Below are 24,277 nucleotides of genomic sequence, written 5' to 3'. Positions count from 1 at the left end.
AGAAACTCCTTTAATGTGGCATTTACGTTAAAAAAATGTGGCTTTAGTAGGTTAAATAGCACTGCATCGCATATTTAATGAGCAGGAAAAGATTTTCTGGTCTAAAAGTCGAGATTTTATCTCGCTAGTACATTTCACGCTCTCTAAAGCCATATGTTTTTTAATAAAGTAGGTAAAATTTTCAAAGCTCTATAAATCCATTCCCTCAAGTAAATCATTTATGTGAGGGAATTAAAAGTTTCCTTTTTCTTAGTATGAACTAATATTACTTCGATTCAGTTTCATCAGTTTAGCGAATTCATGCCTAAAAACTAATATCAAATCTATTAAACTCGATCTTGGCACTCTATATAGTATTTTCCTACTATTTTGGTCATTCAGTGTATTTCGTGCATTTTAATTTACCAAACTATTAATTTCCTACTTAGGAGACAGTTGAATATGTGGCCATCTCATCTTATGTTTCCGAAAAGACGGATTCTCTCACTCTGGTCGAAGGAGAGCGTGTGCAGGTGATTGAAAAGACTTCCCAGGACTTCTGGTTTGTTAAGAAAGTGGTGACCAACGAGAAAGGATATGTGCCTCCCAGTGTCCTCCAGGACTCAGATAAATACACGCATTACATGAAGGATACGTTGAGTAAGAAAATGGAAAAATTGCCAGTTCTGCGTTGTAAGTAATAATAATTTTTTATTTACTTTAAAACAATATATTTTTTTATCTTATTATTTGTTGAATGGAGACAGGAGGAGCTTCAGTACAGCATATGCAATCTTCTAAGATGGGATAATTACTCTCATCAGAATCATACTGCAACTCAATGTCGGCAACACATCGCGATACACTGGTCAGATAACACAAAAAATAAATACTCTGCATTTTATTAATAGCATTACATTTGGCAGGTCGCAGTAAGTGTTTGCAATTGTTCCGGCAAGATGAAACACATACCTTGGTCTGAACATGGAATTCAAGACATTCTGGATTTATAGCGTATGTTAGAAAATTGAATTAGCTGCAGAGATGCGTGTCGCAAAAAAATTCAGTTTGCCCAGATGAATGTATTTCATCAAATCGTTCAGGTGACTCCTAAAAAAAGAATAGATGTAATATAAGCCTGCTATGGTATCGACATTAGAAGAGAAAAAAAATCTATTCCACCTTTGTCTAAATGCCACAATCATTTGACGATTATCCTGGCTGAAATAAATGAAAGCACCTATGTGCTGGAATCAAATTTTCACGGCGAAGTCCTGCTGGACCTGCTGTTCAGTTTACAGTTCCTCCAAAATTTTCAGTAACTCCAGTTGATCAGGCTTGAGATGTGGATCTATTAAATGGTCTACAGTAGTGCCAGACAAACATTTACCACAGAATAGTGCAAGGATTTTTATTATCTGCTGCATAAAGAAAACGATTTCCAATTCTGCATGGATAAATAATTCCACAATTTGCCTTTGAACAATCTATTTTCTTAGAATTGAATGAAGCTGTAGTGAAATGCTCTTCTGTAACTTCTGTAACAAATATTTGAAAATGTTCTAGATTATGTAGACAAAATGGTAATGTAAAATGTCAGATAAAATGTTAATTCATGTCATTCTTTTACAAACATCATTTATATTAATATTTACACTAACAGAACTAATCATAAACTGAAAATTTCAATTTCACTTATTGGCCTATTAATCAAAATTTTATTTTGAATTCATTATAATTTTCTTGTATTAAATCAACGAATAAAGAAATCAAGAACATGTAAAAGTCATGGCAAGATTATTTTCAATTTTTTTTCCATTAATCGTCGACTCAATTTTTAGGTAAATCACTAAATGCACAATTTTATTTTGTTTTATAGAATAAAACATAAGATTTGATTTCATTTCTTTATTACTTCATTGAAATTTTGAGACATAATTTACAAAATATCAAAAAATATTCAGAATTGAATATTAAACTATAATTCATAAAATTTTATTAAAGTGTAATTCATGAAATTTTATTAAATTATAATTCATGAAATTTTATTAAAGTATAATTCGAAAAGTTTTAAAAGTATATTACATTTAAAAAATTTCAGCATAAAGGATTTGACTGCGATTATTTCTGTTTTAACTCGAAATACGATACATTAAAAAGCAATGGCTTTCTTGGAGCTTATCTAAATGTGCATTATTTTGATATAATCTTCTAAATAAATGAGTTAGTCAGATGATCCTGCTGTTAGTAACTCATGGAAAAATTTTAAATCATTGTTCAAAACACACACACAAAAAAAAGGAAATATTTGATATAGCTATAAATACCATACATTCAAAATATGTGAAATGGAAATATTTTCTTTTTAAGATGACAAAGAGAGAAAGCAATACTATAGTATCTTTAAGAAATAAAACATAAATTAATATTTAAAAAAGTACTTAATTATTTTCGATAGATTGTTTGATTGAAATTTATTAAGTATATAAATAAATAAAATTACATACCAGCTATATAAGGCTTTGCATCTTTTTCAGTGCCTAAACCTGGCGAGAAACTACAGGCACCTAAGATAGTAAAAAAATTGTCCATGGTTAAGGTGTTGGATGGACAAACGGTGGAATTATCTTGTCAAGTCACCGGAAATCCAAGACCAACAATCACTTGGTTCAAGCAAACTCAAATTATCAAACCTTCTATGGAATTCCAGGTGAGATCATTGTTAGCGCATTGCATAGTTTTTTGTTTGTTTTTTTTTACCCAAAATTGTCTTTCTCGAAAAAATAGTAAATAATTATTAATTTCACTACGAACTTTTTATTGAATTAGCTGCTGGCAAGACAATTTATTCTACAATCAAAGGCCCACCTGCAAAAGTTACAACATTAAGAAATATATATTATAAAATTAAGTATTAAATTAATAATATTTTTTATTAATTTACTAAAAAGCACGACTCATTTTGACGACTTTTTTATTTTTATAATATAATAATCGATCTCTAATATAATATAGCATATTATTTTAAATAATTCTACGTTGAATTTTATGTATAATTCATTTCATAAACTGACATTTTTATTTCTCTCAGTCACCATAAACTAATTCAGTTCTTCAAACTGAAACAGTTAATCCTTTCAGTAGCTCTTTTAATTTGTAAATATCATAAATATCTGACTGCCCAATAAAATATACATTTTGATAATTTTATTTATTTTTGTTTTCCGATTATGACTTTAGTAGAAGGAATCATATCTGTTTGCGGCATCAAAGTATTTATTTTTAAGTAAAATTACTGATACTGTTAAAATATAAAAGTAAAAATTTGATTAAATATTGAATTACTACTTCAAAAATTTTATATATATATATATATATATATATATATATATATATATATATATATATATATATATATAGTAACCAATCTAAAGTAAGAAATATTTTGAAAACGAAACGAAATAATTCCGGAATCGCAACTAAAAATTATTTCTTATTCAAACTAAAACCAAAAAAGGAACAGGAAAAACTTCATAGTATTTAGAGAGCGCAAATGCAGCTACTTCTATAACACAGATGAATTGAGACAAAAGTATTAAAATCAAGTTAATTGGAAAATCAAATAAACCAAATAAAAAAGAATCCGGCCTGAAGACTTTTTCAAGGGTCACCCTCAGGCAGGGATTCAAAAAAAGGGATTTTTTTCTATGAGGGAATGCAGACAAAAAGTCTAATAATGAATCCTAGTGACCCGAAAATCCCCTGAAATTAGGCCTAAGAGATATACCATTTTAACAGAAAGGACAATACAAAACAACAAATTAGAAGAAAATAACACTAACTCTATATCTATATATATATAGCTGACCCGGAAAACGTTGTTCTGCCATATAAATTATTTCTAGTGAATATTTTAGTTGTTAATTAAAAAATAACGAATGTATTGTAAGTGTGTAGGGATGGAATCTGTCACAGAAAGAGGAATGGAGCGCTGTAGACAATGATCACCGATTAAAAAAAAAAAAAACATTCATTTTCTTAATGCAATGTATTTCATTAATGTTGTTGGATTTATTAAAAGTTAAACGTAAAGGGAAAAAAGTAATATATTTTTTGTCCTAAAGTATAAAAATGTAATAAAGAAAATCAATATTCATTTCGAAGAGCAATTGAGTGTACGATATTTTTTGTCAATCCGCTTTTAGCCACAAATAAGCTCAATGGTGAAAAACATGTGTGTCCAAATCCAAGCCGCAAACATTGCGAATGCCAATCTAATAGGAAATTGAACGCGTTTGAATTCAATTGGCACGTCTGTGAGAATCATTGGAATTCGTGACAGCAAAACATTTTCGACTAGGAATTTCACACTCAAAATGGTGGCTTCGATAACGTTTTTCATCAATTTTTTAATGCCCAATCGCGTGCCATTGCACAGCCGGGGTGGGTTCAAATTCTGAAGTAAAATAACCGGAGAACCAACTTTTAGTCGTAGAAGGTGTGTTGACATGCCTGGCAAATCCGGTGAGTTCAGAAACTCTGTTGGATAATTTACAACTTCGTTAACATTGCAAACTGTATCGATCGATTTGTATGATACCATGTCGCCTGGCAACGACTGCTGTATCTTGAAGTTTAAATCTTCGACGTTCACATTTTTTGCTGCCAAAATGGCTTTTTCTGCCAGCCACGCACGATTTATGTATTATGTGTCTACATCGGGAAATATGCGGTCAATGAGAGCATTGTACAAATCAACGATAGTGCAGAAATGAGTGGGCAATTTTATGCATCCAATATTTTCATAGACAGCAACTTTTCCATCGCCGATATCTAACAATTGGTCCGAGAAGGTGTCAGCATATGGATCTTGTAGCATTTAGACGCACATGTTTATTTTTAGCTGGACTTTTTCACCATTACGCCACAATGGCGATGATTTCAAGCAAGCGTTGATCACCTCATCGTACGGTGAACGTGGATAGGAACAAACCAATTACCTAGCGTTATGAAATATATTTTACGACCTATATATATATATATATATATATATATATATATATATATATATATATATATAAAATAATCGATGACCAGAATGTAAAATTGTATAATCTGGGTAATCAACGTTCTCAACAAATGAACAACAACAACACTTACATCTTAGAATCGATTATTGACCTTTATCCAAATAACTGTCAAATCTAGTTTCGCTAGAATATTTCCGTCACGCTCGTTAAAATACAAGCCCGCTGTTCGAATATTTTAATGAAAACGGATAATTGGTGATTTTGTCAAATAGCATGGTTCAGTAGATAGATAAGAATTATATGGTTTAATTTTCAACTGTTGCTGGCATTGAAAAAAATTAGTTAAAAGTTTCTAGGAAACGAAGAAATGTGGCATTTAACAATTTAATTTCCTTTTTTTTCCTAGAAAAAACAGTACCTTTTTTTAAATTTGAAAATTAGAATTTGCATATTTTATGAACTGAAAGTAATTTTGTAAGCTTGGTTTCTGAAACTTTTTGTGAAGAAAGGTTCAAAACTTTTGTTAAAATTTTTGTTGATTATTCTGATTTGAAACGCTTATAGCAAAGGAGATAGAATTATAAATCTATAAACCTGCTATCTATAAATTCCCCTTTATCGGTTTATAGAAATTATGCTCTAGTTTAAAATTCAACTTTAGTATGATATTACATAAAAGAATTCATATGGCCCACAATATAAAAAAATAATGCTCATAATAACAAAGATCTCAACTTTCTTATTATTTTCGTTTCGAGTTGTATAGTGTTTGGAAGTTTATAGAAAACAAAAATTTGTTTATCATACTTCTATAAATTAAATTGCTTCTCAGAAACTCTATAAATATACTTTATTTACATGTGGCAATGGGGCTACTAGTTGGGACGTTTTCACATTAAATTTACATAAAAATACTTGCTGAACTCACATCAAAGCTATTCGATCTTTTTACAATATGTTTTCGAAGAAACTGGTGTTTCTGATTAGCTGAGCAAATACACAAAAACATATTTCCAGAAAACAAAAGTCTAAATAAGTTTATGTATAAACCTGACACATGTCTGAGTGCAAATTATTGTCTTTTTTTTCCGAATCGCATTTGGAACTCAATCAGATTCCTTTATCAGCAACGATTTATTGAGTAATGCTCGGACGTTGATAAGAGCTAAGAAGAGCTGAAAAATTAACTTTTCACTTTTAGACTATCGCCTTTCATCCTTTCAAAGAAATGATGATCACTTTTTCTCCTTTAGATTTTCTATGACGATGACAATGTAACAACTCTCATCATTCGTGAAGTGTTCCCTGAAGATGCAGGGACGTATACCGTCGTCGCTAAGAATGCTGCTGGTTTTTCATCAACATCGGCTGAACTTGTTGTAGAAGGTAAACGAATTCACACTTCCTTCGACGTGTGACGTTCGAAGTGAATAAAAATTTTTCTGTTATATTTCGAAGTCTAGAGAATGAAATCGTCTAAAATTTAAAATATTAATTTCGTAATTTTTTTAATGACAGACAAGCTGTTAAAAGAGTAACCTTGTTTTTTCTCACTTTGACACACTTTTTTCTCATCATATATAAAGTTAATCTTTTATTATGTTACATTTTTTCTTATTTATAGCGTTTTAAACGAAATCTAGGCATTCTTTCAGTTTGATTTTTAATTTTTGCTCTGTCGTATTTCAGATTGATTTTGAAAGATTATTGTAAGTATTTAAGAATCATGCTAATTCTGTATATATGAAAAGAAATGTAAACATTTTCTTAAAATTTGTGATATATTTAATGCGCAACATTTTACTGAACTTATTTGCTTTCTTAGGCAATGTTATTTTTAAAAGTATTTTTTCGTAATAAAATTTTAAATGATAGGATGTATTGAAATTTAAAAGTTTCAACAATCAATCGCGATCCATCCAAATGCTGTTAAAATGGCTAACAAATTTTCATGACGGACTTCATCGTTATCTTACAGGCATCTGTATATTTGTTTTAAAGCGTTCATTTTTAGTTTCTTAAAAAAACCAATGCATTTTGTTTCAGCGGCTGATCACGGCACGGACACCTATCCATCCTCTCGCCTCAGTCTGTCTCGGCAATCCTCTCTGACGGACATCTTAGAGGGAGTTCCACCGGTCTTCTCAGAGAAGCCCAAGGATAAAGATGTGGACGAAGGAAAGCCCGTGGAACTGGTCTGCAAAGTCACCGGCATTCCTGAACCAAAGGTGAGTACTCATTTCCCTTATGCTTAATTGGGGTTTATTCTAGTCTTTTTCCTGTTGCTAAAGAACGTGTTAACTTTTTTCTATAACTATTGACATCGCTTCAGCCCCAACAAAACATCTGATGATCAACTTGCAATTGAAGTTGACATTGTCGGGATTAGTTCCCCTTAACCCCAGATGATAACTGTCTTGAAAATTATACAAAAAAGAGTTTTTTTTTTTTTGTTTTTTTTTTTTGTTTCACAGTCAAGAAAAGGAGACGTTCACCTGGAGTTTGAGCGATCAATAGCTCGCGAGGAAAAGCAGAGCAAATTTATTTTAACGATCACGCGGAAACCTAGAGAGTTTCTCGTGAAATTAATATTTTATGATGAAAATAATTTTTATTCTCTTTAAGAAATATTCGCAATCGTGATATGAAATTGTTTATCGGAAATGGTATAAAATAAGGTGCGGCTCGCTGTGAATAAATGGATGACTCAGCAAGAAAATTGTTTCCTGGTTTTGGGTTAATTTTTTGCAAACAGGAGCACAGGGTATGTGCTCACGAACAGTGCAAAAATACTTAGTTAAGGAAATGCCCCCTATATTCGACAGACATTTTATAACTATGTACTCTTTATATAACTATATTCTACATCTCCTGCACTCATTGGAAGGTTAAAATATCTTGCTGCCTTTGACAATGCACATTATGGAACCCTTCTTTAAATAAATTGATTCGTTTAATTTATATTTTAAGACTTTTTTAGCATAAACAATACACTAATAACTTATTTTAGATTAATTATTTGTGTTAATATTTTTATGGAAATGTATATGCTTTTAATTATTTATTAATTTACTATCAGTCATCAATACGACGCACCCATGACTGATGACAGTTTGTGCGCAATATTATTTAAGCATATATTAGATGTTTATATATACAGTAATAGCTAAGTGAATATAATGAAATAGAAAGAGGTCTGGCTAGTTATATTTGACCAAGAATTAATATTTTCCTAATGCTTTAGGACTGATAGAAAATATATTTTTCTCAAATTTATTTATTTGGAAATTATGGAAATAATATTTTTCAATCAGTCTATAACTGCCCTTCTCTCGACACAGCGACTCTAGGCAACTGCGTAGTCTCTTTAACCAGCAATCCACTATGGTACAATCAAATTGAGTTGTCAATTTGCTGAGAGGCTGATCAAAACAAGGGAAGAGGAGTAGGCTAACGGCGAAGAGAGAAGATGTAGTCGCAGAATTTAAAGAAAAGAGTTCTGTTATCATGAAAGAGAGAAAATATTCTATTCAGATCACTATCTACCGCACCTTACATAAAATGAAAGGAGTAAAAATGAAACAATTTAAGCAGAAACAAATGAGTGCTTTATATTTTTAAAAAAAAAGACTAATGAATCATTTCATATAATATAATTTAGAAATAAGTGAACACTGAAGAACTTAGTCCATTGTCGACGTGATTTATATCTAAAACTTTTGAAGCTAATGAATATTTTTAAATTTTATTCTTTTTAACAATACGCTACTTACGCGCTGAGTAGCCAAATAAACAATTAGAAGAGTGCAAAAGACGAATTTCAATTTTCATTTACATTTTAATCATGCAGCATATACTAATGTTTATAGAATATACTTATGCAATTGTATGCTACAAAACTGACAGAAATTTGATTTATGAATCATATAACTAGACTGATTAAAAAATATTCAATAGAATTGCTTCACAAATTTTGACCTTCTGACCACCCAATTATTTTGATCAAGTAAACAAAGAAACTGAACTTTTTGCGCTTAATCATACCTCTGAAACCCTAATAGTATTTTTTTTCATAAATAAATTACATACATATTGTAAGTACAAACTATCTGATTTTGAAATGAATATAAAATTCCGATTCTATCGCTTAGAGAGTTAATATAATGCTCCAAATCATTACTAAAATTTCGTGTAAAAAAGTTTTCTTATGTATGTTTTATCTGAATGTAAGATCTCATCAACAATTTGAGAAAATAGTGCAAAAAAATGTACAAGTTCAATATCCAGACATTTGTAGAAAACGAGTCAGTTAATTAAAATGCATAATTTATTCTGATAAAGCTTAAACTCTAATAAAATAACTCAATCTTCATTTTATTCTTAAAATTTTAATAAATTAAAGATGCATTTCAAAATGGCAGATTAGTTAAATCAATTAAATATAGTATATAAGGAATGAAAGAAGTTTATTAGTTTACAAAATATGTATCAAAAATGAATGACAAGAAATACAACTCTAATCATTAATTTTTTTATTCAAATATTGCTGGCGGATTTATTTATTTTTTCATTCTCAAAAATGATATGAAGCAGAATTTCTACTGGAAGAAACTGAAAATTTCATTATGAACGTTTTATTAAAATATAATACTAGATTTTTCATTATTCACTAGACCCAAAGCAAGTGAAGTATTTTTATTTTTGATGAAATAAAAATATTTCACTTGCTTTGGGAATATCGGTGATATCATGAAAGCTCTCATTATCATTTCCAAAACATTACTTTGAATGGTGATATAAGGATTGATGTGCCGGCGTCTTAGCAGAGGGGTAGCGCGTCTTCCCTGTGATCTATCTGGCTGTCCTTGGTTCGGGCATGGTTGTTCTTCTTCTGTGTTCTATCTGAGAGGAGTGTGAATGTGCCCCCCCCCCCCTGTAAAAAGGGGTTGTGCAAGCGAAAAAAACAAGAGACACTCGCTCGGCTTAAATCGCTGACAGATAACTGTCAGCGTGGTTGTAAAGTGCCATAAGTCACAACAAAAACGATTGATGTTGACGATATAGTTTACTTTTTTGTTTAATTTATGGAGAAATTTACTGAATTAGTATTTTTTCAAAAACAGTAAATAATTAACTTTTAGGGAATTTATTATTTATTTTAAAATGTATTTAAAAATCGGTATAATATTTTTTATGTGAAGATTTATATTTTTATGTGACCTACGTTTTATGAATATTTGCATGAAACAAACATTATTTTACTACTTTTTTTTTATTATTTAAATTATAGATAACCTGGTTGAGAAATCAGAAGCCTTTGAAAGAATCGGAGCGCATCGAAATCACAACCACCAGCCAAGATCTCGAAGTGACCAAAGGAACAGTGACCATCAAGAAAGTCAAGCCGGAGGATGCTGGCACTTACGAAATCATAGCTGAAAACACGGAAGGGAAATCGGTCACTTCTCTCATCCTGAATGTTAGAGGTAACTTTCGTTTCACTCATTTCAATGCCTGCTACTTAGTGATGTTCAGATAAAAGTCGAGCTATAAACATATTTTTTAAATATTTCTTTTCGTAGGCAAACCTCAGAAGCCAGTTGAAGAACCTCCTACTTTCACCCAGACTTATAGTGATATTACTTGCACTGAAAAAGAAACAGTTACTTTGACAGTGAAAGTGCAGGGTAACCCTCCTCCAGAAGTAACTTGGTACAAGTGAGTATTCGATAAATAAATGGCCTTTTTTTCATTGTGTGTTCGTTTCATTGGAAGCAAATTATGTTTAATCAACTCTCCATCTTCATAATGTTATTGAAAAATTGTATAACCTTTTTCTTCAAATGAATCAACCAACAATTGTAACGTCAAAACCGAAAATTAGAAATATTTGTACTTGGAATATAAAGTTGCTCGAAATTTTCACTGGTTTCTAATCCCTCACTATTGAATATGGAAATATTTAAATCAGTAGACGTACTCTACTCTCTTCTTTTCATTTTATATGCGAGTAATAAGCAATGACTTGATGGTAAAACAAGTTTCGAAATAATAATTGAGAAAAAGTCAAGAGCTATGTGATTTATCTTATTTCTTCCGCATATCATTTTTATATTCTTACTCTCTCTCGTATATTCGTATCAAGGCTGAAATTTTTTTTAAAAAAATATTAATATGAATTGTTTTATTGTTCAGAATTGCCAACAAGGAACTCATTTCAGTTTCTCCTCTTTTAAACAACAGCTAATTGAAAATATCGAGTGCATCCGCAATAAGAATTAAACGAAGATTTTAAAAATAATTTGAATGAAAAAAATAAGCTGGCTGCATTTACTATATAATATTATTTGTTAATAATATTTTATGTCATTAAATTGCACACACTATTTTAAAAATAGCATTACTTTTTAAATCTTAGAAAGAAAATGGAATAATGAAAGTTAACTCACCTGAAGCGGAACGCTGCTGGTGTAAACTTTTAATTACATGATTTTCATCTGCTGTTTGCAGAATTGGAGAAAAAGAAAAAACGATAATATTTTTTAAAGATAAATGTTTTAAGATTTATTATTAAAGATTCTAAAATGTATTTCAATGTAAAATGTGTCTTTCTTAATATGCTCTTTCTTAAAAATTGTGTCATAGTGTTAGATGTCTGTGTTTTTTTAATTTCCTTTAACAAAAGTTTAAAAGAATCTTTTTAACTTCTTTTTTAGGAACGGAAAAGAAATTAAGCCATCGAAGAACGTGAAGCCATCGGTGAACAAAAATGTACACACACTTGTTCTCTCGGACACGAAGAAACCTGACTCTGGCGATTACAAATGTGTTGCCAAAAATCCAAAGGGAACCGTCGAACATGTTGCTAAAGTAACTGTGCAAAGTAGGTCTCGAAATATTTCACTTATTCACTAAATTAATTATTATTATTATTTGTGGCGATATAAATTTACATCCCCCCCCCTCTCATTCGGGTTTGCGATTCATTATTCTCCCTCGGTCCCAATTAGCTGTTTATTTCGCTTTTTAAAAATCTGGAAATTCATCCTTTATTTTGAAAAATTTAGAAACTAAATTTATTTATATATTATTGCATTTTAAGGTTAATAATTAAAGATAAGGATTGCAAGTCGCGTCTTAAAAATGAAGAACAAGCCACAAAATACTGTTGACAGTTTTATTCTAAATTGTCTTTTGCTATTGATACGAAATGAAGTCGATTATTTGCATCCGTTCTACTATATGTTGTTGGTGAGTTATAAATGATTTGTCAGCATCTTTTATTCACATAGGGGCATAGTTAAATTTGAAAACAAACTAAATTTTTAAAATATTTCAAAACTTGGTCCAAATAAAACTTGTAAATCAACTAAGTTGGAAAACGAGAACGGAAAATCTAATATGACGTTCTAAAATGTCATTTTATATTTGGAGAATTGGCAGGTTAATGTAGATATGTTTAATAAATGTATTGTTCAACAATCGAAGCTAAATATTCTTTTCTGAATTTGTGATTAATTTCAATGATCAGTGACACAATTGAAACAGATGATGGGGTTATAATATAACCACTATTTTTCAGTCGTATAGATAAACTGCGACAATTTCTTGGTTAGTAAAGAATAGCGTTTCCATAAGATTTAACTGCAGATTATAATGGTTAAATATGACCAAATAATATGATCCAACAAATACTGTGAATTTTATATCATTCTAAAATATCTTTATTTAAATAAATTTGATATTGTTCTGTAGAAACTGGAGTGGAATTTACGGAGAAACTGTACGATGTGGAAGTGAAAGAAAGGGAACCAGCAGTATTTTCTGTGGAGGTATCTCAACCAGATGCACAGGTAAATTTACACAAAACTTTCAAGTTAGTTATCACACATTTGTGTAAAAACTCACTCTTTTCTTTGTAAATTAGGAAACTAAATGACTGTATATCATTCTGAATTTATCTTATGTATTCGTAGGCTAAAGGTAATTTGTGTTTCAGAATATCTAGTTATTAATGCAATATTTTTGTTTTGTAGGTGACATGGCATAAGGACGGTGAACTCGTAAAACCAACGGACAGAATAAAAATTGTTGAAGATGGATGCACTAGGAAGCTTATTATTGAAGATTCTATCGTCAATGACGAAGGAGAATATACTTGTGTACTGGGAGAAAAGGAATGTACTGCAGAATTAGTGGTTATTGGTACGATTCATTTCATTTCTTTTTTGATTGAATTAATTCCAACTTTTTTTTATCTCCTTAATTAGCTTGATATATTTCTAATTTGTAACAGTTCGTAGCATTTTTATTTTATAATAATTATTTATTTATACCTAAAGCCATTTTTTTTGTGTGAATAGTAAACTGTAAGTAAAATTTATTCTTTTGAATTTTTGCGATACATTAATGTAAATAAATTCATTAAAATTCTTAAAAATCAGTCATTTACTGAAAATCGCCTTTATTTAGTCAAAAATTTAATAATAATTGTATATTAACCAAGTATTTAATTATTCAAAATAATTGAAAAGTATTTAATTCATGGTATGCAGAAATCGTCATGGGAAGGCATCCTTGGTGATTTAGTATGACCTGTCGCTATTGAAAACAATCAAAATATAATCAGTATTATTTATGCAAATAGAACTCTTTTCTAATCTGAGTTACACTACATTACAATAATCTGAAAATTGCAAATTACGTCAGGAAACTGCTCATATTTCAATATATAACTTAAATGCATTTTTTATATTAGATTATATGTGATTACGATACCATTTTGTTTCATAGGCAACATAAGATACGGTCATAAACATATTACATTATGATAAACTATACATGGTTGTAAGTTACCAAACATATATGAGATTGTTAGGCTTATCTTTCAGATTTTTATGCATGGAATTTTTTTCCATAATAATCAGCCGATTACAAGATAACTTTATTGTGTATCAACAGAAATGGAAATTTCCGTTTTATTGCAATTGATATAATTCTCTTCATTATGAAAGGTGACAAATCTTTTGTTCTTTCAGAGTTGCCTCCTGACTTCAAGGGTGACATGCAAGATGTAACCGTAGCAACGGAACAGGTTGCAGCCTTCCAAGTAGAACTTACTAAAGGCGACGCCCGTGCCCGGTGGTTTAAAGATGGTATGGAATCTTGCTCTTTTGTTACTTTCACTAATAATGATGTATAGTGATTTTTTTTTAATTTCTCCACGTTATTGTATATGTTTCAAGCGTTTAAAAAATTCCATTTCAGATAAGGAGATTGAATACAGTGAACATGTAATGCTGAAGATTGACGGCAAGCGACAGAAACTCATCATATACAATGCAAGCTTCCAAGATGCAGGAACATACACCTGCGTTGTTGGCAATAAAAAGAAGTGTGCGAAATTGAAAGTTGAAGGTATTTGCATTTTTTTTATCTACTAGGCATGATATTATTAAACAATTTTTAGCTATAAAAATATATAGTAATGAAAACAAAAAGGAAAGATTTTTTTAAAAAATTCTGAAGTAAATTTCAATTCAAATTAAATTAATTTAAAATGTGTGGATGCATACGAATTTTAAAAATTAAATTCTGAGCCACTCCACATAGTTAACAGCTACGTATATAAGGTTGGTTGAAAAACAATAATTGAAATGTTTGACGAATCCTCCAATAGTATATGATGTTTCTTTTGTCGGAGAAAGTATTCTATCTGGATCCTATAGCTATAACCGATTTAGAAATCAATAGGTCGAATGGTTTCTTTATTTTCCCCTCTCTAAAGAAGTATGAGCTCTTTGACACCCTAGATATTTTCTGAATGAGACCTCAGTAATTTTGCACAAACAATAGTATTAATGCTTTTAATTTTTTCAACGAATTATCGTATTGAACTATGAAGTGAGTAAAATTTTAGATTCTTGGATATCTTTTTATATTCACTTTTATGATTGTGAGTCCCGATATTTATGCTGCAAAGGGGTTGCTTTAATTCTTTTTAATAATTCCTCTGTATTTGTTTCATCAGCGCCAACCGTCGAATTCACTGCCAGGCTTCCTGAAAAGATGACCGTTCCGCAAGACACCGACGTGAGCTTTACCGTTGAGCTCTCCCGTCCAGATGTGCCCGTGAAATGGCTGAAGAACGGCGAACCTGTACCAGAAAAAGAGAAGGACAAATTCCAATTTGTTAAAGACAGGAATGTGTACAAAATGGTCGTCCGAAGGGCACAAAAAGACGACGCTGCCGAGTACAGCTGTGTGGCTGGAAATGTTAAAACAACGACCAAATTACAAGTTCAAGGTAACCCTATGGAAATTTTTTCCCTTGCAAGGCTTTATTTTTAAAGGAAATTTTCAAATATTACTAACTGATATTCGTAAAATTTTTACGGTTTAGTTTGATTATATTAGTGTTACATTTTGAAGAGACGCTAGGGCAATTTTAGGATAGACCTCGAAATTTTGAACAACTGTTAAATGACGAGATTGACATCTGAGTTGAAATCCCTTCTCCAAACTTCCATTAATCACATCATCGAGAGAACACCGGTCCCAATAAATTTAACATACACCATACCGCTTACCGAGAAGTTTTTCGGTGAAGTCGGGTTCGCATTTGAAATCTTCCATCACGAAAGCCGAAGATTTATCATCAAGCTACCCTGGTCCGTGGAATTGTACTTAATTTTACATTCTTATGTTCAATTTTGTGTATGCAAGTTATAAATTGCATTCATCATGACATAAAGAATATTTAGATTGAATAAAAATTATTGTTCGTTAGTGTTTTTCTATTATGTTTTTGGATTCAAGAAGTATTTCATTTACTGCTAATTTAGTAAAAAGAGTTGCAGTAGTATTTTTTTATTAATTTCTAGAATGAATCGAATTTCTACCACTCAGCTGAAAAGAATTTTTTAACTATATTATAAGAACTACAAAGAACCCGTTTGCTTAACAGAATTGCGGCAATTTCAAATTCAGCTTACATGGTTTTGAGTTTCAAATCAGAACGATATAAACTGTATGTACCTGATATTTCAAAACTTAATGTATGGTTATTTGAGTTGGACTATTGTAATACGGTAATTAAAAGAAATGTTATTGATTCTTCTGGTATATGTATTTATTTATTTTACTAGTTTAGAAACAAGTGTAGTGTTTAGATTTATGCACAATCAATAACTTTGATTTATCTTGATTTTTAAGTACTGATAACTATTTAAAAGACTTTTCCGTTCTCTTTCGTTTAACAAGTTATTGCATTGCAGAGGCCCATGCCGAGTTCACTCTGAAACTGCGTGACGTGATCGTCCGGGAGAGCGACACGGCCACCCTCCTGGTAGAAGTGACCCGCGAGACCTTCGAGGTCCGCTGGATGAAGGACGGTCAGACCCTCAAACCCACCGATCGAGTCGTCATGGAGAAGGAGGGATGCCGAAGGAGGCTTATCATAAAGGACACCTCGCTGGACGATAGAGGCATGTACACCTGCGTCCTGGAGGAGAAGACCTGCTCGTCCACTCTCACTGTCGAAGGTATGGGTGCTTAGCTGAGATCATTTAGAAAAGTTTTCATTGAAAGCTCGATACTAGAATTTTGATTATAACAGCAGATTTATTTGAATTATTCGGCACTATCCGCCTTTGATGACTAGTTGGTTCCCCAGGATCAGTGAAATAGTTCTTTCAACAAAATATTTTTTTTTTCAAATTTTGATCGATTTTCCCTGTTTTATCATGCTATCTTAGAAGCCTTATGTCTTTCTATTCATGGTGCTGTGCATTTTTATTACATTTATATCCATAGGTCTAGCCATAGATCAAACGATCTGATCTTTAAAGTGCCAACACACAGATACATGAAAAACACATATTCTCCTTTATTATTAACAGAGATATGTGTTCTCTTGATAGCTACACGGTATTTCAACATGTATAGATTCAAGCGAACTATAAGAATTTTTTAATTAAAAATAAGTCGATGTATAAAAAAGGAAAGATACAAACAAGTCGCTTAAAATGATTAAAAGGAGTAGGATTGTAATTTAATAAGAGCAACGACTATGTATTGTGCATTGATATATATTCAGCAGGGTCTGGAATAAAAATAATGGAATTAATAACAAAAGTTTCTTCACATCATGAATTTTACAGCCATGTCTTGAAAACCATTCTCTTCTTTTCGGTGTTTCCAAGCTTGAGGAGCAAAACATCATCTACTGTTTCTTCTTTTTCAGTGAGAACGGGTCTTTATAATTTTCAATGACCTTATTCACTTATGATTTCAAAATTTATGCACCGTGTCTCATAAGAATTAGATTAATATCAATGGATTGCCGTGGGCCCTTATTAAAACATGTATTCGTACGAGTTAAAAGCGGAAGTAAAAATTTGGTTTGAATTTTAGATTCAAAGAAGCAATATTTTTATCGTATCATTTTATCAATAGCCAAAATAAGTAAGTTAATAGTATTAAAATATGGGGAAATGAAAAAAACGCTTTAAATTTAATTAAAAAATTAGAAAATTTTGTTGAAATTTGTGCTTAAAATTAATTTTGAAACGTTTTTATAGTTAAGGAAGAATTGAATTGTCGTTCAACTTTGTATAGTCAAAAGGATAAATATTTACTTTTTAAAAGAATATGTCACTTTCATACGAGAAATTATTGATGAAAAACACAAAAGTTTGATTTAAGTTTTGTTATTTAATTATATATTTCGTTAATAATAACGCTTTTGATAACTGAAAATTGCGCAGAATACTTAGTGAGGGAGAATGGGGAATGCAGATTGCATGCCGCTGATGACCATCATTTCGGAAGATGAGAAAAAGGAGATATATCCATTTTTTGCTTTATGTATCTGGAGTAATGAATTTGGATTGCCTTTTTTTTTTTTTTTTTTTTTTTTTTTTTTTTTTTTTTAATAAAGTCTGGCAAATAAATTCGGAAAACTAAAATTATAACTATCAAGTACGTATCAAAACATTTTTAAAAAAAAAGAAAATAAGGACTTCTGACAAAATTTTTGAAAATAAATTATTTTTAATTTACTGTGATTAAAATGTTACTTATAGAAATTTCGCCCGCTTTCTTACTTGTAGGTATTCAAAGATGTAAAAAAAACTTATAGTTTGTGAAGTAAAAATGAAATACATCGAAAAATTCGTTTTAAATCTCGAATTTGTTAAAATTTAATTCAAATGTTTGCGACTTCTCAAGCTAATAAGACAGCGAATGTACGTTTATGGATTCTCCTCAGAAAATGTGAACCCTTTCGTTGCATACGCGTTTATTTTATACTAAATAAATCTTCATTTTTCAGCAACACCCCGGGTTGTTTCCGAAAAACGGCACTTCAAAGGAAAACGTGGTGGCAACGTTGCGGTGGATGTTGAATTCGTTGCTCAACCCCCGCCAAAGATAGAATGGCTATACAAAGGAAAAACCATCAGTCCGGACAAAAAGCGTACCATCGAAAATTACGGGAACAAAACAGTTCTCACCATCAAGAAGCTGGAAGATGCAGATGTGGAGAACTATACTCTCAAACTGACCAACAAATGCGGAGAGTGCAAGACGGACTTTAAAGTGTCCATCATTGGTAGGCATTTTTCTTTTTTTTTGTATATGTTTTTATTTAATGAGATAAAAAAATTTCTTTTTCGGTTTTGTAATACTTTAATTTTTTTAAAGGAAATGTAGAGTAAATTAGTGTGGTTGGAGAAATCTTAGATCGGATTACTTAATTCAAATGTTCTTAATTTTTTGAAAAAAGACAGAGGTTGTTTTATTTTGTCGCGTATTTATTTTTATAAAAAAATATTTTTTGCTTCATTACAAGTGTGCATGATTATGACCCAGGTAAAATGAAAAATGCTACTATAAATTGCAGATAAGATTAATGATAAAATATAATTGGGTGATAATTTTTTTTATCTACTGTAATCTTATTTTTTTTTTTTTTTTTACTATTTTGCTTGTTAATGCTGAGGAATCCCACAGAAACAAATTTTACAATTTTTTTACAATATCAGTAATTTTTTTTTTGTGACCCAAGCTGAAATTCGATATCCGTAGTAATAGAAGATATATTAAGAACAATGAATCCAGTGAACACCACAATTAAAATGTTCTAATCAGAATGATAATTTATTAAAACTCCTTGTGTTGGATGGGGTTGGGAATATGAAAATCCCAGTTTTAAATGTAATTCGATTATTTAAAAAGACTTATCTCTATAGTTTACTATTCATGTTTTGAATTTTTGGAATATAAACACATTCTTAAATGGCAAATCGGCTCCTATTTTTTTATCTCTTTATAATGGCTTTTTTAACATGTAACGTAATTAATCTTAAAACATTATAAATTTTCATATAAAAAATTCAAATGTTTAATAATCTGATGTTGTTTTGTATTCTGATTATTTAGTTTTTTTTTCTTTCTTATTTAGATGCATTTTGATGTCACAAAAGGTTTTTTTTTTTTTTTAATTTAGGTGCATTTCGGTTTTTTTTAAGTATATTTTTCTCACATACTGAAAATAAAAAACCCATAAAATTATATCGATAATATTTATAGTGAATTAAATGGTATTAATAAACATTTATCTAATAAATGAATATATATATATAATTTTATTATAAGTTTTGTTTTACCGATTATTATAAAATTTTATTGTTTTCTTATTTATAATTATCTGTTCTTTTCATGATATAATAATTATCTGTTCTATTAATTCCTTCATTCTTCTAAAACAATGTAATTTTTTATTATATTCAAAAATTATTTTAAACATCTTTTGTATCGTTGTGAAAATTGAATTTTTAAATTTTTCCATGTTATTAATGGAAATCTGTCTTTTTTTCCCCCTTTTTTTAGATAAACCAAAACCCCCGGGTACGCCAACGGCATCCGAAATCGGCAACGATTCATTGACATTGAGCTGGAAACTTCCGGAGAGTGATGGTGGCTCTCCCATCACAAATTACATCATAGAATTCCACGACAGAAACACGCTCAGGTGGTCCACATACAACGAAAAGTTCACGATAGAACAACCTTTCACTAAAGGTGAGTGAATGACTTTGTTAAACTTACATATGAAATAAAAATTTCAAAAAGATAATAATGTTAAAAAATACTTCATTTCTTTATAGAAGTTCCTGCATAGTTTTTACAAACTGCAAAGAAACCATTTGATTCTGTGAAACCTTTTGATTCATCACAGAAGTTCAATAAATTTTAATATCAAAGCTAATAATTGTTTTTGGAAAAAAATATTATCCAGTTACATTTATTTAAATAAAATTACAAAGAAAAACTGTCTTTCAAAATGGTTACAATTTTTGTAATAATCTTCAGGAATATCAAATATTCGAAGAAGGAAATTTAAATTTTTATTTTAATTATTATTTTTATAAATTTCGTTAATATCCGTAGCTAAAAAAGAGTTTCCTGGTGATCATTTTTTGTTCAAGTAATGTCTTAAATTCATTCATAATTAAATTAACCTTTTTTATTTGTCTATTATCATATCTGTTCATTATTAATATTATAAATGACTATGTTTAGTATCCCATTTCTTTGCATACATTTTAATACATTATTAAAATATTATATGCTTTTCTTTATGCTTCTAAAAATAAATAAATCGTCTCATTGGCCATGTCTCATTTTTTCGGTTTCTTGAGAACTGTAAAACGGTTTCTTGAAATATTTATATAAAAACTGGAGATAATCAAAAAGATATCCACATAAATTTAAAAATAAATGTCTTGATGGGACAAATATTAGTAGTTAAATATACTGAAATTTAACATTAATTTTAATTCAAGTGCTATTTTATTGCCATTGTATGAAATAAATTAGACAGAAATTTACATTTTTTTTTTTTTTTAAATTTAGTGACCAACCTGAAACAGGGCGAGGGATATATGTTCCGCGTCATAGCTGTCAATGAAGTGGGGAAAAGCGATCCCTCTCCTGGCACCAAATACATTCCTGTACAGGAGCCCAAAGGTACGTCCCTGAATGGTGTCAACCAGTTTTATGGTTCAGTGATGGTTTCTAAACAGCAAAAACTTCAAATCTTATTTGAGTTTTTTTCAGTGCAAATTAGAAAAATTTTAAGATTTTATTTTTTTTATCATGGAATAATTTTCAGTTGATAGTCTAATTCCATAAAATATCACATGTGCAATATCTATTGCTAAAAGAAGAATTTTTAAAATGTAGCATACGGATACAAAATAGACGATCATAGGTTTAGGATTCATTAAATAGCTCAATCAGTGCAATATTTAATAGGTTTACATCCCATACGGATAAATTAACTATATTAACTCCATAGCAGGGAGATATTATAGATTTCGATAGCAGTGTATTGATTTCTCGTTTACTAAATATTCACAATTGCCGGGGCCACCAAGAAAGAGCACTTTTCTATAAATTTTTTATTGCTCAGTCTTTCCGCGGATATACCATAATTAAAAGTCACAAGAATAATTAGAAACATTCCCTCTGATTTTAGTCTTTTGCATTTTTAATTAGATATGGGTTGAATGGTTAGGACTGTTTTCATATTTTTTTTTTCTAACTGGAAATAATTTTCCGTTTATTAATTCAAAAATTAATAAAATTTTGTTAGGAAAATTTTATTTTCTGTTTATACACGTCAGTTTCTTGCATGAATTAATAAGTTTCCATCGAATTCGATAGGAATCTTTAAAATGCTTTTTTATATAAACGTTGAATCTACTTTTCTAACAATGAATTAAACAAAAGAATATGCTTCCAACAATTTAAAATTTTAACGCAGTATTCAGAAATGTTATAGAATGCGATTCACTGTATTTTAATTAAAGTTAATGCATAAAAATGTTAAACGTTTTTGAAAAGAAATGGATTTCTCGTTTAAGTTTTGATTTGTGCTTCATCTATTTTCATACTTAATAAATCTCTGTTGTGTCCTTTCTTTTTCACAGCTGGTGAACCACCTGCAGTTGTGGAACATCTGCAGCCTGTAACTTCTGGTCTGAAGAAGCCGACCAAGATGACTTGTAGAATCAGTGGCCAACCACCGCCTACAATCAAATGGTAATTGAGGATACTTTTTTGAAGAAAAAAAATATCAAGATTTAGGGGAATTTCTCTGAAGACTTAAATTTTTCACAGTCTGCAGCTTCAGCATTTTTTCAACATAAAGTTTTTTTTTTTTTTTTTTTTTTTAATTTTAATCATTAAGTTTTGCTCTTGAACTCGAATCGGTAAACTGAGACTCTTTGGTTTTGTATGTGTTGTTTTGAAGTATAATTAAAAATGGAAATTCAACTATCATAGCTACACTTATGACATTTTTTAAAGATATTTTTAAATGAATGCTTTCATTTATATTATATCTAACAGAATAGTGAGATTACATACCGCTTACCTGTTTTGTAATTTTATAATTGCCATCGAAACAAATTTATTCAAATGGAAAACACATTGTGCTCAAAACAGTTCCTTCTGAACCACACTACGTAATCTCTCACTACAAAATATTCTCGCTCAGTTCGTGTTCTCAGTATTATTGGGCCTACATTATGCGCAGTAGTGTGATGACGTGAGTTTCATGAAACCTAAATTTAATAACTTTGAAGACTTAAAATTGTCTCAATATGAAAGCTAGTTATTAATCGGATATGCAAGAAACTTGTGAGAAAAGGCAAGTGCATCATTTAAACCTGAAGAAATTTTTCAGGGGGTATTATTCTTTAATGATATATTTGATGTAATAGATCTTCTTTATTTTCTTTTATTTTAATAATGATATATTTGATGTAATAGATTTAAATTTTCTGATTTGTGAAAAATTATTAACAATTTTCGAATAATTTTTAAAATCAGTGAAGAGTTTGTCATAGGTAAAATTTACTGACTCCTTCTTTAGAATTTTGAAATTCCAAATAGAGATCACATTCAAAATACTCTTAGAAAAGCATGTGTTAAAATTCACTGTATTTTAAATGCATTTAGATTGTCCGTGGCTGTATTTTCTTAAATTTATAATTTTTTTACATGTAATGGTCGGTAGAGCATACATTAATGTCATTAAATATTGTTACTTTTCCAGAACAAATTTGCTTTTTTTAATATGAGCCCCATATTAAATTATTTTAATAATCATTAGACTGGTTTTTCGTGAATTTAAATTTGTGTCGATACAATATACAACCATTTAAGAATTTTCAGCACATCACTTTTATATTCTCGATTTTTTTTTTTTTATATTGTACGAATACCGTTCAAAATAGTGTAATGAGAGTCAGTTTTGAATACATGCATTCGTTGTTTTTACATATATTCTGAAACATTGAGTAAACTAATATTTGATTCAAAAAAATTATCGTGGAATTCTGTATATGAGTTGTTGTTTTTTTCCGCTTGTAAAACTCTTTTCTTTTTAGTTATATGGGCATTATGTTTTTATTTTAATTTCCCATATAATGCATTATGAATTTATGCAAAATATGTTTGTATTGAACGCAGGTTCAAAAATGGAAAGGAATTGATAGTTATGAAGAATATGAAAACGACTTACGAGAATCAGGTGGCCACATTGGAAATTAATGAAACAACGGAAAAGTCTGCTGGCACGTACACATGCAAGGCTTCAAATAACTTGGGAACAGCTGAAACTACAAATGAACTGAAGATACAAGGTAAGTTTTAATGAACTTACTTTACTAAACTAACAGACAATGGAAAATAATAGAAAAATCTCTAAAAATAAATCTTTGAAGTGTGCAGAATTGTATTCTCTATTTATATTATTTTTCTGGAAAACACTAGCAATGCAGGAAAGGAAGATAGCTGTTTTCCTTTTATGGAATTATGAGTGTTTATGACATATTAGAAAAGTTTTTGAGATATCTTTGCAATGAACATTAAACTTCCTTCATTTTTTTAAACAGAATAAATTATAAAAAATAATTAGAGTTAATGAAGCTTGAATGTTTTTAAGTTTGTAAGAATTATTTATTTTCTTTCCTAAAGATTAAAAATTTTAAGTGAGAATGATAAAATGAAAAATGATGTGGAATGAATGAAAATTAAAATTTCGTTCATTTAATTGAAACGGATGTAAATGATGCTTTTATGTAAATGTTTTTATGTAAAATATTATTTTTTTCATTATATAAAAAAAGTGAATTAGCAGTTGTGAAATTATATCCGCATGATACGATGAGTTGCAGCTATTTTTATTGCGTAAA

General features: G+C 29.9%; 1 protein-coding gene across 1 annotated transcript in view; it reads left to right on the top strand.

Annotated features, from left to right (window-relative positions):
- Positions 1-24,277, top strand: part of LOC129962354 (titin-like) — a 308,547-nt gene that overhangs the window by 269,462 nt on the left and 14,808 nt on the right. Inside the window, 18 exon segments of the mRNA XM_056076101.1 lie at positions 429-672; positions 2,517-2,689; positions 6,263-6,395; positions 7,056-7,237; positions 10,300-10,495; positions 10,592-10,727; positions 11,726-11,892; positions 12,765-12,862; positions 13,046-13,214; positions 14,048-14,164; positions 14,277-14,426; positions 15,040-15,315; positions 16,286-16,552; positions 18,343-18,621; positions 19,902-20,093; positions 20,928-21,041; positions 22,007-22,118; positions 23,553-23,725. Coding sequence (XP_055932076.1) covers positions 429-672; positions 2,517-2,689; positions 6,263-6,395; positions 7,056-7,237; positions 10,300-10,495; positions 10,592-10,727; positions 11,726-11,892; positions 12,765-12,862; positions 13,046-13,214; positions 14,048-14,164; positions 14,277-14,426; positions 15,040-15,315; positions 16,286-16,552; positions 18,343-18,621; positions 19,902-20,093; positions 20,928-21,041; positions 22,007-22,118; positions 23,553-23,725 — 3,178 coding nt within the window.

The sequence above is a fragment of the Argiope bruennichi genome, chromosome 2 (genome assembly GCF_947563725.1).
Source record: "Argiope bruennichi chromosome 2, qqArgBrue1.1, whole genome shotgun sequence".
Lineage (NCBI taxonomy): Eukaryota > Metazoa > Arthropoda > Arachnida > Araneae > Araneidae > Argiope > Argiope bruennichi.
The sequence above is the reverse complement of the archived record's forward strand: the minus strand, read 5'-3'. Positions and strand labels throughout refer to the sequence as shown.